The sequence below is a fragment of the Harpia harpyja genome, chromosome 8 (genome assembly GCF_026419915.1).
Source record: "Harpia harpyja isolate bHarHar1 chromosome 8, bHarHar1 primary haplotype, whole genome shotgun sequence".
Lineage (NCBI taxonomy): Eukaryota > Metazoa > Chordata > Aves > Accipitriformes > Accipitridae > Harpia > Harpia harpyja.
The window spans coordinates 18,131,008-18,149,994 of NC_068947.1; the positions used below are offsets into that span (position 1 = coordinate 18,131,008).

General features: G+C 40.4%; 1 protein-coding gene across 6 annotated transcripts in view; it reads left to right on the forward strand.

The window, feature by feature from the left end:
• Positions 1 to 18,987, forward strand: part of GRIK1 (glutamate ionotropic receptor kainate type subunit 1) — a 174,383-nt gene that overhangs the window by 93,069 nt on the left and 62,327 nt on the right. For all 6 annotated transcript variants that reach the window (XM_052793922.1, XM_052793924.1, XM_052793927.1 and 3 more), the window contains exons 2-4: positions 2,339 to 2,506; positions 4,921 to 5,178; positions 12,921 to 13,102. In XM_052793922.1, the coding sequence (XP_052649882.1) occupies positions 2,339 to 2,506; positions 4,921 to 5,178; positions 12,921 to 13,102 (608 nt within the window). The remainder of the gene's footprint in view (positions 1 to 2,338; positions 2,507 to 4,920; positions 5,179 to 12,920; positions 13,103 to 18,987) is intronic.

Consider the following 18,987-nt stretch of genomic DNA (forward strand, 5'->3'; position numbering starts at 1 on the left):
GTTGTTCTAATTTGAAAAAAAAAAAAAAGAAAAAAAAAGAAGAAAAAAAGAAAAAAGGAATTAATACAAGCCCAGCACAATAATAGTTTCCAAGATGGTGGTCACCCTGTCTTATTAGAAAATTCTCTCAGGCTGTCCATTATACTCAGTGACTTCCACCTTGCCTTACGAAACAATGTTCTGCTAATTCTAGTAAGGGTCCAAGCAAAATACAACATTTGTATCTTGCTGTACCAAGCCCAAACTGGCATTATAGCTAACCAAAAATACTTGTCTTCCTCAGGTGAAAGCAGGGAAAGCAAATTTTATTTAACTTGAAAAGTAGTAAACTTGTTGGTATCATCATTGGGATGAGGAATTATAAAATCTGAATGAACAGGCATTAGATTTTTTTCCTTCTGCTAATCCTATAGTTTGCAAATCTGGAAAATCCTGCTGACTCTCAACATTCCACATGAGGTTTTACATTTGATTCCAAAACCAGCACTTCAACTTTTTTTTCAGCTATTTCTCTGTGTCACAGTCTTCTGTAATCACTTGTATATTTTATGATGGAGGGGAAAAAAAAAAAAAAGAAAGTCTTTAAGGTTCTAATACATGCATATAGTAAATGAGAAGTAGATACAGTGAACAAGAAAATTGCTTAAGTTGGCAAAATTGCCTAAGTCATGTTAAGGTATTGTTATATATGGGTTTGAGAGATAATATAATGCTGTGTATTCAAGAATAGCTAGAGATTACATTGCCAACTTGGGATTGATAGCCACCAGTGTTTTCATTGCTGAGTTAAAATTCGAAACAGGTTTTAATTCCACTGTGTTCCCATTTCCTGATTGTCAGCTAACAACTGCACTATTCCTACACTGGTGACATCAAAATTGCAAGAGATTGCAGCACATTAGCTGAATACATTCTGATGCTCAGAAAATATAAAGCGAATATCTAGGGCTCAGACTTCACATGGGGAAATGCGAAAATATGTAAGTGAGAAATCCAAAGTATTCTCTAGTGACTTGCACTAAATGAGTAAATTATACTTGCAAAATCAAGTACTGAAGCTGGAGATTGCTGTTTAAAGGAGCTCTTTTTTTTTCAAATTAGCTGTGTTTGTTATGCATTCATCAAATCCCAGTGCTCCTAGACAGCCTGAATGTGTTGTTGGCATAATAAAGTCTCTAGAGGCTAGAGGGAGTAGACTTCCCCATATAAGTGGGACAGCCTGTTGGCTTGAAACATAGCCACCTTCCCCATCTCAGGGTATATGCCAAAGCATTCAGAATGCTTCCAAAATTCAGATTGGTTATTTACAGGTCCTCTTCTGGAAAACTTGCTTCCAGGTTAAAGAAAAGCTCAGATTCACCTCATTTGTTTTAAAAAAGAACAGGAAGTGAATACAATTTCAGTTTGAAATGTAGAGAAACGTTCTGACAAATCAAGCAGCACTCAAAGAGCAGTTGCCCAGCTGGGATTGCATAGAATGGGTTGGGACACGTCTTTGTTCAAATAGTTCAAAATAGATGTTGGAAGAAGAGTATAGAGGAATAATAGGAAGTTGAGAGCAATTGTGCTAGATTCAGCACTGTCCTTGGAAGGAGACTTTTAAACCAGCGTCATCATGATACTGGTAGTTGCTACACCACTGGAGAGATCACTCGACACTTTGGCACAGAGGTGAAATCTGTGGGAGCAGTGTGTGGTTCAGTTATGTTCTATATCAACAAATTCAGTTCATTCAGCAACGAGCTTTGAAAAAGTAAAAATACTCACCTGTCCCTGAGCAAACTGAGAAATGGCCAACAACGTTGCCTAAGTTTTATAAAAAAACAAAGCCCTACTAAAACACCAGCCTCGAGTGGAAACTTTCAGTCCATTTCTACTCAAACTCCTAAGTCACTTCTGAATGTGGATCTTGTACTGCCAAGATTTGCAGAAACACTTCAGAAAACATCTCCAACACATCCAAGTTTCATCTCTAAACATGGATTAGATTGGAGCAGGGGGAACAAGACCTATGAATATCACTACTTTCATTAGTTGGGAGCTCGATAGAAGTTTTCACAAGCATTTAAAAATTTTATTTTGAAAAGCCTGAATAATAAATATGCATCATCTTTCACAGATGTTTGTCTAAGCAGCATTCATGATATTGAGTTAACCTACAGTGACACTGTAGATAAAAACTAATGATCCAATAAGTTTTTGCTGTAGTGCTTTTAACGATTTTAACGGTTTTCCTTTATGAACACTCAGATTATTACTGCTCATAATTTATTTTACTCTTTTTATGTACAGTGATGAAGAAGTGAATAATACTTCTCATTTATCTCTGTTTCAACAGGAGGGATATTCGAAACTGTGGAAAACGAACCTGTTAATATTGAAGAATTGGCTTTCAAGTTTGCAGTCACCAACATTAATAGAAACAGAACACTGATGCCTAATACCACATTAACCTATGACATCCAGAGAATTAACCTTTTTGATAGTTTTGAAGCCTCCAGAAGAGGTAATTATCTCAATTACTGTGTCAGTAACACACATGTTCTATACTACCTTTCCCCAGCCTGGTCTCCTTTTTTACTCCAATTGTAACATGTATATGTGAATGGTAACATAAAATTAATCTTCCAAAGTTATTTGAACTAAGAATGAAGCTGGACTTGGACTTGTCATCTAGTTTCTGATAAAACACCTACATACTGTCTGCATGCTAAGAGCCCCAGATGGAAGGTGGCAAGTCCAACCCATTTTTCTTTCCAAAAGATAGATTTGCCACCTGGAATTCTGCAGAGTATGATCATGGACTAACAGGGAGCACAGTGGGATGTCACAACGCATAATTAGCACACACACACACAGATATCCATTATTCATAACAAATTATTTCTATTGTACTTTTAAGAACAGAGGCCAATAGTCTCCCTGTCCTGAAATATTAATGCTTCAGAGGGTTAGACGTAGAAGTAAGTTTCTCTGGGATAAACAACTATAAGAATTGGAGTGGACAAGTTTGGAATTTTTTTGCCTATTCTTTTATTATTCTCAGAGGGAAAATTATGGTCCAATTTACTTGCGTCTAATTTACTTGCAGACCAAAACAGAAAGGGGAAAAAAAGTCACAACTGTCCTCAAGCACAGTGTAACTCTTCACCTCTAGGAGGCAACCTTGAAGTTTGTTAAAATTTTATGTACAGCAATCTGGTTCCTGGAATTACATGGTGTGCACACAGTCTCATGCAAACAAGTCTGAAGAAAGACCCATAAGTCGCTAAGATTTTGCAGATGGGCTTTGCAGTTCACTATAACATCTATCACTGTAAATGGTACAAGATATGCTTGCTATAAGGCAAAAGATGTGTCTGCTATAAGGCAAATGAAGGCTGGAAAATAAACATCACGAATCATGCTAGAATGCTTGTAAGCTGTCACCTTCCAAACGTCTAAGCTACTAAATTCTCCTCATGGTACTCTAGTTTCTTAGTAAAGACTGGAAAAAAGGAGAATGCTTTCAAAGAACATGAAAAATAGCTTTAAATTCTCTTTGCATTCTTTTTCAAGTATCAGATATATGCTGGAACTATATGCTATGAAAAATCAAGTATGCTGGATTTATAATCCATATAATCCAGAGAGACAGGATTTTAGATTCCCTGTAGAGTGAGAATCTCTTCTGTGACTGTTGTGAAAGTACCTTCTCCATTTAATCTGTAGGAAGGAGCTCATTATAAATATTTTTACATACAAGGAATACATTCAGACAGTAGTAATTTCTTCTCATCATGAATTATTGATATTATTTATGCAATTTGCACATTAAAACCTGTGATCCTTTACAAAGCCTTCTGAATTAAACCTTGGAAACCTGTGCATTTTATGCTGTCTGTAAAGCACTCATTTGTAGACTGAAAACAGAAAACAATTGATTTTCTGTCATACTCTATTACTATCAGAGAGCTAAATACTAATTTAAAAAATCTCAGCTCATTGTGGATGTTTGTGTACTTAGTATTTCATCCAATCACTGTAATTTCTAAATTTTCCACAAAGAACTACCTTACAAAGAGTGCAGCACTGCAACTCAGTGCAGGGCTTTGTCCCAGTCGATAAAGACCTTATTAGAAACATTTGCAGTAAATTTTACTAATGGACAAAAGTAATTAATATTACTTCATCTTCTGTGTGTTAGCCTGAAAAGACATGGGAGGGAAAGAAAAATGAAAAGACACCTACAGGAGGGATTCTTTTGCCTGAGATATAGGCACAAGGAGAAAGAAACCTTTGCTGATACTAGCATTTGACTGATTTGGAAAGGTATTAAAATGTCAGTGTCTGTTGGTTCTTTATTTCCCTGTGTCATTACTAAGGGCTTTAGGCTTTACTGCCTGTTTTGTAAACACAGATTATGGAGAGCCATGAATCATAGTGCCCTTTACTGTTTATATTCCTTCGGTAGCCTGAAATTAAAGCAACTCACGTGGGTAGAAGCTTGCCAGTCATGGAGGGAATCCATATAGTCTCTGTTGTAACTCCATGAACATATTTCCTGTTACACTGCCATGAAACTTAATTCATATGACGGCCTTTTGGCAAGCCCATAGCCAGAGAGCTCCTGGTTTCTCCAGGATAATGCCATTCTGAGAAAGGCAATTTAGGAATCAATGCGATCTGAAGGTAATGAGCAGAGAAGTTGTTTTGGTTCTTATTTGTAGCAAGCAGGTTCTAGGATATAACGCTAATCAGTAAAGCCATTTTCAGGAACTATTTGCAAATCTCTCAGTGGGTTTGGGAGCAACATGGTTACCCATTCTCACTTTGAAACGATGGGAACGGATGGAGAATAAATGATCTCAGTAAACATCACACAAGTTACTTGCTTTTGCCAGCTAAAAGCTTCTTCCTCTCCCTTCCTCTCCCCCTCAGCATGCGACCAGCTTGCTCTTGGTGTAGCTGCTCTGTTCGGACCTTCCCACAGCTCCTCCGTCAGTGCAGTGCAGTCCATTTGCAATGCACTTGAAGTCCCGCATATTCAGACCCGATGGAAGCACCCTACAGTGGATAACAAAGATGCATTTTATATCAACCTCTATCCAGACTATGCAGCCATCAGCAGAGCAGTTTTGGATCTTGTACTATACTACAACTGGAAAATAGTAACAGTAGTATATGAAGACAGCACAGGTAAGTAGTACTGGTGCACTGCGGATTATGTACTTCTATTAATGTACATACATGAACAAATTCTGTGAGAGAGAGTGCCTGTGATAGTTCAGTTTGGCATACTTACAGCAGTTTTCCCCAGAATATAGAAGAAAAATGTCTCTGAAGGTTCAGCTATTCTTCTGCTGCTATGGCTTTTGGAAAGCTCTTCATTTCATCAGACCTTAAGAAGTCACCAGGAGGTAGCTCCTGGATTTTGAATACTCAGTCATGTTTTGCTTCCTATTTGTGGAACAGCTAACACAGCTTCAAATTGATAAATATTGTAGTGTGGGACTGATTAGGGATTCCCCCTCTCAACGAGGGGTTGATCTTAAAAGGGATGCATGTACAAACCAAAAGTTCAAGCTGCAGCATTTTTAACGTAGAGGCTACCTTGTTCCTTGAAACTCTCAGAAACAGTCAACTGACTTGTCAGCTGGGTACCGAAGACTGAATCTGAAAGTTGCAATGTGTAAATGTGTCGTGGTTTAACCCCAGCCGGCAGCTAAGCACCACACAGCTGCTTGCTCACTCCTTCCCCCAGTGCGATGGGGAGAGAATTGGAAGAGTAAAACTGAGAAAACTCGTGGGTTGAGATAAAGACAGTTTAATAAGTAAAGCAAAAGCCGCATGTGCAGGCAAAGCAAAACAAGGAATTCATTCACCACTTCCCATGGGCAGGCAGGTGTTCAGCCATCTCCAGTAAAGCAGGGCTCTGTCATGCATAACAGTTACTTGGGAAGACAAACGCCATCATGCTGAATATCCCCCCCTCTTTCTTCTTCTTCCCTCAGCTTTATATGCTGAACATGACATCATATGGTGTGGAATATCCCTTTGGTCAGCTGGGGTGAGCTGTCCCAGCTGTGTCCCCTCCCAACTCCTTGTGCAGCCCCAGCCTCCTCGCTGGTGGGGTGGGGTGAGAGGCAGAAAAGGCCTTGACTGTGTAAGCAATAAGGAAAACATTCCTGTGTTATCAACACTGTTTTCAGCACAAATCCAAAACATAGCCCCCTACTAGCTACTGTGAAGAAAATTAACTCTATCCCAGCCAAAAGCAGCACAAGATGTTTCCAGCCTGGGACTCTTAACTCATAAAAGATCATTAATTCTTTATGACAAGAACCTCCCCCTGGGGCACACAGTAGTCATAGCTGTCCAGTGACATACCATGGACAATCAGTATCAGTAACATGTGCCTTTTTATTCACAGGTTAAAAATAGAAAAAAAGAGAATAACAAACTCGTTCCTGGGAACAAGTGATTTAAAAGCTTATCAGAGACTAGGACTTTTTTTTTAATGCACAGAGACGGAAGAGTGGAAGAGTGTCAATGTATAAGGGAGTCCAAGCCGCTGTTGCATGCCTTTACATGTATAGGCTTCACTACCCCTGTAGCTGATACCATATACTGTAGTGTATTTGTTTCTGAGCAACGTATTAGCTGCTCTGGTCATTGAGAGGACTACGTACCTAAACTGCTCTCAGAAGGAGTCCTGTCCAGCAGGATTACATACCAAAATTTGTTCCAAGCATGACTGCAGAGAACGTTATCTCTCCTACAGTGTAGACTCAGTCATGGATTAAGGGTCCATAACCTGGCTTCACAAGAAAAGGTGTGCATGTAAACAAACCATTAAAAGCTCGGAGAGGTCTATAGCTCTCCCATCAAAACATAGGAAGCACTAAGCAAGGCTTGCTAACTGATTGTTTTTTGCAGGGCACAAAGTTACAGGTAAGGGCACATTCCATGCAGCAGAAAAGATTTTCTTGGAGACATCATACCTGTAGAGATGAAGAAAGTAGAGCCAACTAAATAAGACTTACACTGACAGTTTTTCTGCTGTAAACCCTCACCACTATCCTTCAACACTGTCTTTTATGGTAAAGGTGTAGCTGAACCATACGCATTTCTGAAAAATCCTGTTGTGCATTAGTGGTCAGTGGTGCAAATTAAGCACTTCTCTGTCAACCCCACTCTGAGACTTGCATTCCCCTTTCTCTTCCCATTGCCCACAGAAGTATAACACCTTCTAGAGCTCTACAGATGTGCAAGTAACATTTAAATTGATTCTTTGATAATGGCATAAAACAAACCTGGATGAGCCATGAGCTCAGGCATCTGCTTAAGCCTTTAAAGGGAGTATGCAAAAAAAAAGCATGTATATTAAAATCATGTTGTAAAAACATGTCTGAAAGATAGAATTCTGCTTAAAAAAAAGGCCAAACCTCAATTTTAAGGCTAAAAATGTTGTATATCTTTCTGCACTGTTGACAGCACAAAAGCAGCACATGTTTCCTCCTGGATCCAAGAGGCAGATCTCAGTGCCAATATTCTGCTCACTTTGGACTCAGAGAGTACACCAGAGGGTTGGAGGTAGAAGAGAAAGACAAAGTCAGGCTGGGCTTACTGCAGCAGTCTTGCATTTCCATTATGATGGTCTAGCTCAGCAGGATTTCTGCTGGGCTCCTAGCACTGTATACCAAAATATACTCATGGATAAACAAGTAGAGGTCTTTTTCAGCCTACTCCATTAGCAAATTAACCTTCCAAAACACTAAGTGTTGTGTACGTGTTCAGCTACAAAAATGACTGATATTAAAGAGACTTCATTTGCAGAGATATTTAGAAAGTAAATTAATCATCAATCATCTTATTAACTTGGAGTCAGGAAAGTAAACAGGTCAGTTTTGTTCGATATAAGTAGTCTTTGGATTTTGAGCTAGAGTGACGCCATTTAGCTCAAGCTCTTTTTATTTCTCATCTCTCATGTTTGACATTGTTACACTACAAGAAGAAAAAACATATTAACCTTTTTTTTCTTAGAGACTAATTGTATGTGAAGATTAGCTTCATTCCTAAACAAACAATGAACTCATAGCTGTAACAGTAAATTTCCAGTGATCCATACCCAGATTATTCATGTTGAGATTAGCCTTGCTCCAGATTAACAGACTATTTTGAAGATTAAGTGTGGAAAATCCTGCTTTCATCCTTTACACTACAGCACTGCTGCAAGCCCACATGCCGTCATGGCCAGCTCCAGCACAGAGGCCACATACTGTGCCAGTTTGCCAAGCTGTAGCTGTTCACCTCCTGTAGTTACGGTTTTCACTGCTGCATGGACACATCCATCAATGGAAATGGAAATGGAAATGCAGAGTCTGGACTAAGCAATGTTAAAAAACCCAGTTCATCTGAGTGAGCTCATGTTTCCAAATGATCCAAATCCCTTGTGCCTACCCTCCTTATCACAAACACTATTTACCATGCTGCCAGTTTTTGTCATCCAAATGCTTTTCAGCCGTAACTTTTTTCCAGTCAATGATTTAGGAGTGCAGACAGAGAAAAGAGCACTACAAATGTCTGACTGGCTTAGCACCAGCTTTCACATACCTCCACTGTTTAATAAGGCTTTCTCATTGACATCTGCTTTTTGAGATCTGGCAAATGATTATTTTATAGTCCCACATTTTTCATGAACAAGTTGTATCACATATGAAGATGGACACCTCCCAGGGACAAGTGCTTTACATCTAGGGAGCTATCTGTGTCAACAGAACTTGTAACACCAAAGGCACTTCGTGTGATACAGAGCTATCTCCCCTTGACAGCGTAACATCTCTCATAATTATAGCCCCATGTTTTCATTCTTCAGCATTTTACCACCATACCAGCTTTACTCTTAGCTTGTCCAGTGCTTACACTGGGGTAAGCCGTTCTATGGTATCTCACATACCCTTTCTGATATTGACAAAATATTAACACTTTTTTCCAATCTTCTAGAATTCATTCAAGGTTCCAATATTTATCACATTAGTTGTTGAGTGTTAGTAATCTACTGAGTGGACTCTATAGAACTGTCAATGATAAGCAAATTTGATATAAGCAGCTCTAGAAAACCTGCAACCAGTAGTGCTAAAAATTACATTTGTAATAGGAAGTACTTACTCATCCTGCTTCTTATCAAATATCATGTTAAATGGTACCAAATGCACCATGTTAAACAACTTTACTGTCTCCTCCAAAGGGACCTACAGCAGTTATAAAGCTTGTATTTTGTTCCTAAAATACATTTGCATAATTCCTTCATGTTTCCTCAATTGAGATGCTCAGGTTTTTACCCTCTCTCTTAGACTTCAATATAAGTAAGAATAGTAAAGCACACTACAGCTGATTTTTATTTCTAATTGCTGTCCTTACTGTGCCATTGAAAGATGGACTTTCAGCCAAAGTCATCTTTCTTAATAGTAAATTAATGGCTTCTGGCTATAGAGTAAATATTTATTTAAACATCTCATAGTGTTCTCTTTCTGAAATTCTCGTCCGTCTCATTAATGCCTATAGCTTTCCAATGCTAGGGAAAAATAAGACTCCTAAGCAAATGTATTTATTTTTCAGGTTGAGACTGTGCTCCTTTTTTCCATATTAAGCATAATTCATGTTATGTTCAGAGTCCCCAGGCCATAATCAGCCTTCATTCTAATTATTAATTCCTGTTTATTTTTCATCAAGGTGTTGAAAAAGAGTTAGTTTATATCAAGTGCAATGCCTTTGTGTAAGGCAAAAAATTGTCTTCTGAAGTTTAAAAATGATCTAATGAAAACTTGCAATGGGCTGAATGATACATTGAGCATGCATTTCCCAAACTTACGTACCATAAATTATGGTTTATCTTTCCACATGCTAGAACTGGGTAGACATAATGTTCTCTGGTTTAATTTAGTGGTTTGTAACAGAACCCTTCCAATATCCCACTTTTGCACTTTGTTATTTGGCACATTGATCTGTAACAGGCACATGACTTTTTGTCTCAGTTATCAACAACTCAAACAAAAGGAATAACACTGCCTTCAGTGCAGGTTTGACTCCGCTTTTGGTCTATCTTCCCTGAATTCAATAATTTTAATGTACCAGGTGCTGAGAAGGGCAACTGCATCAAATTCCTCATCTTCTGTAAGAATCCCTGACTTTCCCCACTTGTTAGCCTGCTGTCCCAGCATTTGTTTAAGGCTGAGGGGAACTAAATCTTTTTGTCACATCAGTTCTATTAATTTGCACAGGGAACAATTTGAGTTCTTACTGAATTTTCTTTCTTTGAACTTGCAGTTACAAGAGGCATCTAACTTTGCTAACCCTAACACAGTTTTCTAATAGAAAGGAGTACTTTGTTCCAAAGCAGTAAAAGCATTTCTTCAATCTTAAGTCTGGCTGAATTAACTATACATTTTTTTAATTAAAAAAAAAAGGGAAATGGGGAGGTGAACACTTTCTAACAACACACACTACCATGCTTACTGCCAATGTGTGTGATTATTTGCCTGTTGGAACACTGTGTTTATGTTAGGCATGTTTCAACTCCTAAATACATCACACACAACTTGCAGTAGTTCTAGACATCATGAAATGATATTAAATATTCAAAGACAGTCACATATTTTAATATTTTACTCAACTGTCAGAGCAAACCATTTCTCTTGATCAAACCACTAGTTGTGGTAGGAAATCCAACCCCAAGGCTTACTGAATCCATTAATGTTACAGACCACAAGATACTTTCTCAACAGTACAGAAAGTTCCCAATCCTGTTTCTGAAGGAAAAAAAGAAAGTGTTTACATGTCTGAGTAAAAGTCAGCAGAATACAGACAGTAGGCCAAGAAAGTTACTGAAACAAGTCTGGTTTCCATCCTTACAGATTCCCTTCTGAAGCCCTAAACTGAGCTTTTCTTTCAGTAGGACTGGCTAACACTCTCTTCAGGCCCTCCACAGCTCATGCTCAGTCACCGCAGCTTCTACCTGGCCGGACTCTACAACATCTTTCCTATCCAAGTTCCTTCTCCAGCACAGTCCTGCGTCGCTCTTCAGGTCACATCACCCACTTTGCAGATAGGGGGCCGATGCCCAGGATATGTGACTTTTGACCCCTTCCCAGCGTGGCCGCTACTTCCTTCCCAGCTTCATGGGCAGTCCGTGATGCCTCCTGCCTGTTGTAGGCTGAGCTCCAGATGGTCTTACCAAGCGAGAGAAAAGCAACTGCCCTAAGCACTGCACTTGTCCAGGCCATCCCCACTCCTACCAGGAGTCAGACTAAGCACTTCAAATTTAAGATTTGTCCCAAATCAAGACTTGGTGGTATCATGTCCAAGGGTTTGGACTTGTTGAGGAGGAGGAAGAGGAAGGAGAGCACTGATGGTTATTCCCCTGTGCTATCAATTATGCTGGCACTCAGTTGATTCAGGCTTTTGCCTGGTCCTCCAGAAAAATAACAGTGTTGGAAGCGTGTGCCCCATTCTCATAATAATGAGCTCAAATTATTTCATATTTACACAGGCTGGCTTCCAGCCAGGCTCTGTTCTCACAGCGTGTGCGGTAATTTACATTTGAATACTCATGATGCTTAATATTCTATATTGATTGTTGATACTTGAAAACCTACAAAGAACAGACCCAGTATTGCAGGCGGAGGGAAAGATTTTTTTTTCAAAACATATTGCCAGTACTTGAGTGAAAGCCAACAGTTCTCAACATAGCAATCACTCACCAACCTCAGTAGAAATAACGATGCTTCATCTTGCCTTATATATACCATTGGACCATTCAACCAAGGACATTCACACACAAGACAAATATATACCCACTCCCAGCAGGAGAGCAATGAGTTTTTCATATTAATAGTTTGTTCAATTTTTGTTCAAGAAGTGCTTCTTGCCTGCATTCTCTCTCTCTTTACACATATTTTTAAGGCAGCCTTTTACTTTCACTCAGCAGGAGATCACGAGTTTTTTTGTGGGTAAATTACATTCATGGATAATGAGACTGTAATCACACACCTCAAAGAACTCTTAACTATCTTTCTTAGGTTTTGGAGGCAGTACAAATTACATAGGAGTGCTGAATTAGCTAGTAGAATTGCACTGTGTTTAAATACTTGGAGACATCTTCAACTGGTTGAGCTCCACTAACTTCAAATAAGCCATGTAGATTTGTACCAGCTGAAGACATAGTCTTAGAAATCATGTTCTTGTATTTACAGATGTAGAGTTGGATCTCAAAATATTTCTGTTCTTTATAAGATCTCAGACTTGCTGAGTGACCTTACGCAAGTTACTATGCCTTCAGGCTTTTTATCTCTAAACTGATGATGAGAAAAATTTAAGGCTTCTTCTCCAGGGTATTGCAATGTATGCTGAAATGAGGACAATGAGAGCCATATGGATGGCTATTAAGAATAATTATTGGTAAGTGCCACTCAGGCTAACCACTGGCTTCTAAGTGAGCTACAGTGGAGGTGCTGGCCATTGAACATTTTTCTCCCTCTAACACCCCTCACCTGCTCATGCTTGACATTAGGTAGGAAAGTTAGTAAGGAGGTTTCTTCAATTCTATGTTCTTGTTGTTTAATAACAAAATAATAATTAGGTACCAGGGAAGAAACATTATATCCTTTTTGCAGTAAATCGTAGCAATATAGCATCAATACAAACATATCCTATAGTCAACCAATTAAAAATATGTTTCAGAATATTTAGATGTTGAAGCCAAGTATAACCATGAAAAGGAAAAGCTATAACAATATCAGTTAGGAGGTGGCAAATATGAGACTAACAACTACCCTTAGGGTGTGTGAAATACTTTGGGACTGATAAGAGACCCTGTTTAAGTCACAACAAATACTCATTGCACAGAACAGTTAGTTGTATAATTGCATATCATTTTTCAGGTCTAATTCGCCTGCAAGAGCTCATCAAAGCCCCTTCTAGATACAACATTAAAATCAAAATCCGCCAGCTGCCCTCTGGGAATAAAGATGCCAGGCCTTTACTCAAGGAGATGAAGAAGGGCAAGGAGTTCTATGTGATATTTGATTGCTCACATGAAACAGCAGCGGAAATCCTTAAGCAGGTAAGGGGAAGGGGGTGAAAAAGCACGACATTCATTTTGTATCCTGAAAGTTGTCAGCCTCTCTGGTTTTCATTTTCTGGGAAACACAAAAAATGAATGCGTTTATCAATTAGGACACAGGCTTGTTAATACCAGGGACGGAAGTTGTTACAGAACATGCAGCAGCATCTGAGCACTCCACAAGACTTAAGGGCTTCACAGAGCCATAAGTACCAGCAGCAGTATTGATGTCTGAAGAGAAGCCCGTAGATATCCCGCAGAAGGAAATATGCATTTCTTTTTTTAATACTTCAGGTTCTGCTTGACTAGGAAGATTGTTGCATTTATTTTAGCTTGTCCTGGTTTAATCAATATGGGTTTTATGTCTTCTCCCACAAAAAAAAGAAAGAGCTCATTTTGGAGTGCTTAGGGAGCAGCTCACGTTGAGCTATTGCCTCCACAGAGGTTGCACATCAGATTCAACGCTGACTACAGTAACAACAGGGCATTAATCCACTTCAGACAAGAGCGTAACTCTGCATTCACTTCCCTGTAACAAAGAAGGATTTGGTCTGCTGGCACTACCTAATTACATTTTAAACTCTGGTACAGCAAGAAGATGGAACGAAGGAAGTATCAGAAGAAAAACATATACTTTAAAACAGGAAAAGAGGCTATTGTGCAAGGGTTGACATAACCCTGACCTAAGCATGAGAGTTGGACAGCCACACAAGGCAAGGACAAATGCCACAAAGCCTGATGTTAACGGGCTGGGACATTATCAGGACCACACAGAGAGTGGTGTGAATTAGAATTTACTGTTGTCACTTACTATGTATTTCTAGACAATCAAAGTCTAAAGCACTGGCTCCTGCAATTCATTGACCTATAGACAGTAATACCAAGCAAGTAATGCATTGTGAATGGTATTTTCCTTTTTGCTGCAATTGTAGATACAAGGGGTTGTTGGTTTTACTGGCAGTCAGTCTAATGGGTAACACTGATCCCAGAAGACCATCAGAGAGGTTCCACTGATCTCAGTGTACAGATATGGGCTGTCCCATAAAGGTTAAAACCTATGCTTCCAACCCAGAATGTTTTGCTGAAATATTTAATTACACAGAGCAGCATTCTGTACCAAAGAAAGACAGACAACTTACTGGTTGCATTAGTCTGAGGAGCCTGAAACCGTCCTCTCCAGACTGGAGAATCTTGATCCTGTGAACACAGACGTGCAGGATGGTGTCCTAAATCAGATACAACACAGCTGAGAACAGCATACAAGTTCCCATGAGCTGGTAGAGTTAGATTTATTGCTGTCAGGAAAGTTGGCCTGTACTAAATTTTAGGTTTTTCTTGGTGCAAGTTATATATTTAAGCTATAGCAGGGACAGATGCAGGCATGATGTTGGGAGTGTGAGGGAACAGCGAGGGAAGGGTGCACAAACATGCAACTGCTCTCTCATGCATGGGGAGCGCACTGTAGCAAGCAGCATTAATTGGGAAGGGGGGTGGACAGGAGAGCTGCTGTCCCCTCACTCTGCTCCCTGTAGGGCTGTCCAAAAGCACTAAAACATGACAGCAGGAACAAGCTGCTCCAAAATGAGACGTGTGGGGGAAGAGTTAGACTGACAACATGAATTTTCAAGGAAGTGCAAGAAGAAAGTGCAGATGTCTGGCACACTGCAGGAAGCACAAAGCTTCAAAAATACAAGGCTGAGAATCGAAAAAAAAAAAAGAAAAATAACCTTAGTGTCAAAAGAAGAAGAGGAAGTGCTAAAAGATACACTAAGGCAGGGCAAAGTGGCAGAACGGTTTGTGTGGGAAATGGATCAGGGAGACAACTGACAGGCTGCAGATACAGATAATGCTCTCCAATGCCTTAAGAACTCGGAGAAGGATGGTGAATGGCAGTGTGGAAGAAAACAGGAAAATTAAGAGAGGTACACCTGTGGGTCAGAGCTGCGGGAAAGGAAGCAACATAAATATAGGCTAGAAAGAAAGGGAAAATGACTTTTATATGAGAGAGTTCTGTGGCTGAATCTAGATGCTGGCAGCAGTAACTCAGGTGTTGAAGTTTCTCACTGTCAAAGGCAGCTGTGAAATGGGAAGGTGTGGAGGGCTCTGAATTCACGTGTGACTCATCTGATTGTAGGTTAACTACATGAAGTACCATGGTTCACATTCTCATCACTGCACACAGAAACCCCTATATAATTTTACACTGATTGAAAACGAGATATGAAGGAGGATATTATAGAAATTATTTTAAGGAAACTCTGCAATGTTAGTAGAGAATATTTTTTACTTTGTAAATCATCCAATAGATATTACAGGAAAAAAACATAGTATTGTTAAATTATATAAGATTTCTAACAGGAGTAGGAATCAGAGCCAGCAGTCACTTAAACCTGTTCCCAAAGCAACAATTTCTTGTCTGCCTACTGTATTTATGATAATGTTTAGTAGCCCATGCAGGAGAAGATAAATAAAGGAAGAGGAGATTTGTAGAGGGTTGGGTGGTGGAGGGTATTTTACCGATTAAAACTGCAGCAGGGTCACAGAGGCACATATCCACCATTGCTTATGCTCAGTTCCTGTGTCCTCCTCACCTTCTGAGCCTGCACAGGTTCCCCCCCAAAAGCTTTACACAAGGGTCTGCATTTCCCCCCTTCCAAGCCCAAGGGTGCCCCCTCTGCACCAGGATCTGCTCCATCGCCTTTGGACAATCCCCAGCCAAAGTGGGCAGCATCCCTCACCTCCTCCACGCCTCTGGGAGAGAGGCAAGAGGCCACCTCTCACCTGCCACAGCCACATTTCCCTGCTACGGGGCAGCGAGACATACCACCAGCAGCACTTCTGCTGCCAGCCACCAGCCTGCCTCCGAGCTGAAGGCACAGGCAGGGAAGAAAAGCAGCTGCTCTTCTCCCAGCAGAGCCTGTGCTGCCAGGGTTGGCAGCGGCAGCACTGGCTCTGCAAGCAGGGGCTGCTCGCACCAGTGCTTGGGGGGCACCAGCTGTGGCACAGCTTGTTTCCCAGGAAGGGAGGGCAAGGGATGCCTCAAAGCTCTTTCTGAGAGCAAAAGGATTATGAAATTGTGAAATTCTGTCCTCAAAGAGTCAGCATATGGAGCTGGTTTTGGGAGTGTGGAGCCACCTGACCCAGCTGCATTACCGGGCTGTGGGACTAGGGGAGGTGACCTATTCACTTGCCTCCTTCAACCTTGTATTGTTTACAAAACAGCACAAAAGACAGATTTCTTCTCTTAAATGAGACTATCTTTTGCTTATTTATAGCTTCAACTAAAATACCATTGAGCCACGCTTCTTCCTTGTGCACAACAAGAACAGGCGAATCAATAACCTAATTTAAACAAAATACAAAGTCTGCACACAGCTGAATAACCTATTCCCTAAACTCACACATTCTCCCCAACCAGCTTAATAAGGCCTGGCCCTCTCATCACCCAGATCTGGAAGGAGCAAGAGGAAATTGTGATTATTAATTGCCACCTTTTCCAATAGTCACTTTGACTTTTCTCTCCATATTCCCTCACGAGGGTCGGTAACCTCATGTGACTGGTACGTGGCAGCTAAAGGAGTTTTCCAGCTCTGTTGGCTGTACCAGGTAACCACCCAAACCGGCAGCTCTGCTGCCTGAAGTGACCAGCTCCACAGGGATCAGGATATTTTGAAATTACTTGAACCAGAAGGTTATGCCAGCAGGGTTTTGAAACAAGATGTACTACACCAGCAGAGCTGATGGAAGAAGTTGCAGCTGGTCTGACACTCCCATAGTCTACTTGAAAATCTTGACTGCTGGAGTTTTAAAACTCATGAAGTCTGGACAAATTTTCTGACAAAGAGAGAGATCTAGTAAAGAATTAGAAGCCAAAAGCAGAAGCTAAGTGCAATTGTGGTTTCTTAGGCTAAAAATGTGATCTCCAAAGTCCCCAGGGTGAGAAGCAGATAGATACTCAGCTCACTGGTTCTCCTCTCTCCTACTCATTTTATAAAGGGGTTTTGCTGGGGAGATGTCCTCTTCTGGCCACCTAGTTTCTGCTGAATGGCATCAGATGGCAAGAGCCATAGGTGAGGACCATGGGCATGTGTCAGGGGTAATTCACCCTGAAATTTTGCAGTGCACTTCAGTTCCCAAATCTAACTGTAGCTGTCCATAGAAGTAAATGTGGCCATTGCCTCAGAAACTTTATTCTGAGCTTGGAAGATACAGCTGCAGAGGCTCTTAGTCAGAGTACCATCTTTTGGGGCCCTGGCTGTGTAACATCATAGCTGCACTATGCTGAGACCTCTGCTTTGCTGTTCTTGTTAGCTGTGCTGCCTAGATGAAAGCTAAACTAGTTACATAAACTTGCTCTTGTAGTTGTTCCTCCCTTCCTTGGAAGATTCACTGCATGGTGCAAATGCAAGCAGACTTCCAAACTAAAAGAGTGCTTTCAGTCTTGGTACTGTGAGATGATGTCCATGCTGGAGTTTGAAAGGTAATGCTGCTGCCCGAGCTCCCTGGTATCTCTTCAGGAAACAAGGAGCCAACCACAGTTGACTGGGGCCCTGGGCCAACACATTCATCCTGCCCTATTGCTATGGCCCATGTTTCCAGCTGGACTCCAGTACTAGCGAAGTATTTACAGAATATATCTTGTTTCTTGATATGGCTCATGTCCATGTTGGAGGAACTCTATACCACTCCAGCTGGACCACTGCTGTGACTGACTGGGATGCAGATTTCCAGGGAGTTAAGTCATGTCCAAGTAAAGCTGTCTACGTAGAGTCCAGGGAAGCACTGGAAACACAGTATAAACCTTTTATATCAAACACTTGAGAGGCAAGGAGGCAGAAGGTCTATTATTCATTATGGCATATCTTGCTGATCTTAGAAAACAGTGGTGGTACTAATTAATTGGATAATGAAATGCATTCATTTAATGGTCATGAAATTAAATAATAGCATGAGTGAGGAAAATGCAAAGTGAAAGCAAGTAAAGTATTTGATGCAGTTCCTGCTAATATGCTTCAGCACCATTCTGGTTTCAGCCCACCTTGAAGGAAGACTGACACTAGCTCTAAATGAGGTGGTGATTTTTTTACAAGATGAGGAAACATAGGCTGGAGCTGGGATATGATGCGAGCCAGGAACAGGGCACCCAAAGAGATTTACAGACATAAGAAAGAATATTTTTATCCAGCCTCTATCCACCTGCCATATATATTTTGACCACTGGTACTTGTTCAGATTCACATTGCAGTTCATGACCCATAGCTGAAAGTACAGGTCTGCAAAAGACAAGGCCCAAACATCTGATCTTGAAATGGATAATTAGAGATGGAAGTCTCTTATCTCATTTGCCAGGATAATCCATAACAACCAGTATCTGAGTTTGGCTGAAGAACAGATTTTATACAGGCCAGGAAGGGTAGGAGATCTGCAAGGAGAATGCAGAATACTTTAGCGTGGTTTCACTAGTTTACGTTCATCTAAGTTCCACATTAAGTAAAAGCTGTTATTATTTAAATAGGACATTTATATCAGATGCATAATTATTTAAATAATTACATGCAAAGTTATTTAAATAGGAAAGTGTAATGAAATCTCATTCTAGTTTCTTATGGGCAGCTATATACACATAAACCAATCTTGTTGCGTTCCCTTCTCTCTTCTGGGCTGCTCTGCTCATTTTCTCTATTGGGGAGGACACTTGCTCTGTGGGAAGAGCCTGTGCAGCTGCTTTGCAAGGTACTTCAGAGGTGTCCCAACCTAAAAGGAGTCTTTGCTCCTAGCATGCTTTTATTATTGTCTCGCTCCTGGTAGTTCCTAGAAGCTGCAGTCCCTGTATCTGCTGTGTTGCAAAAACACGACTCCTTGCTGCTGAGAACACACAAGTGCAA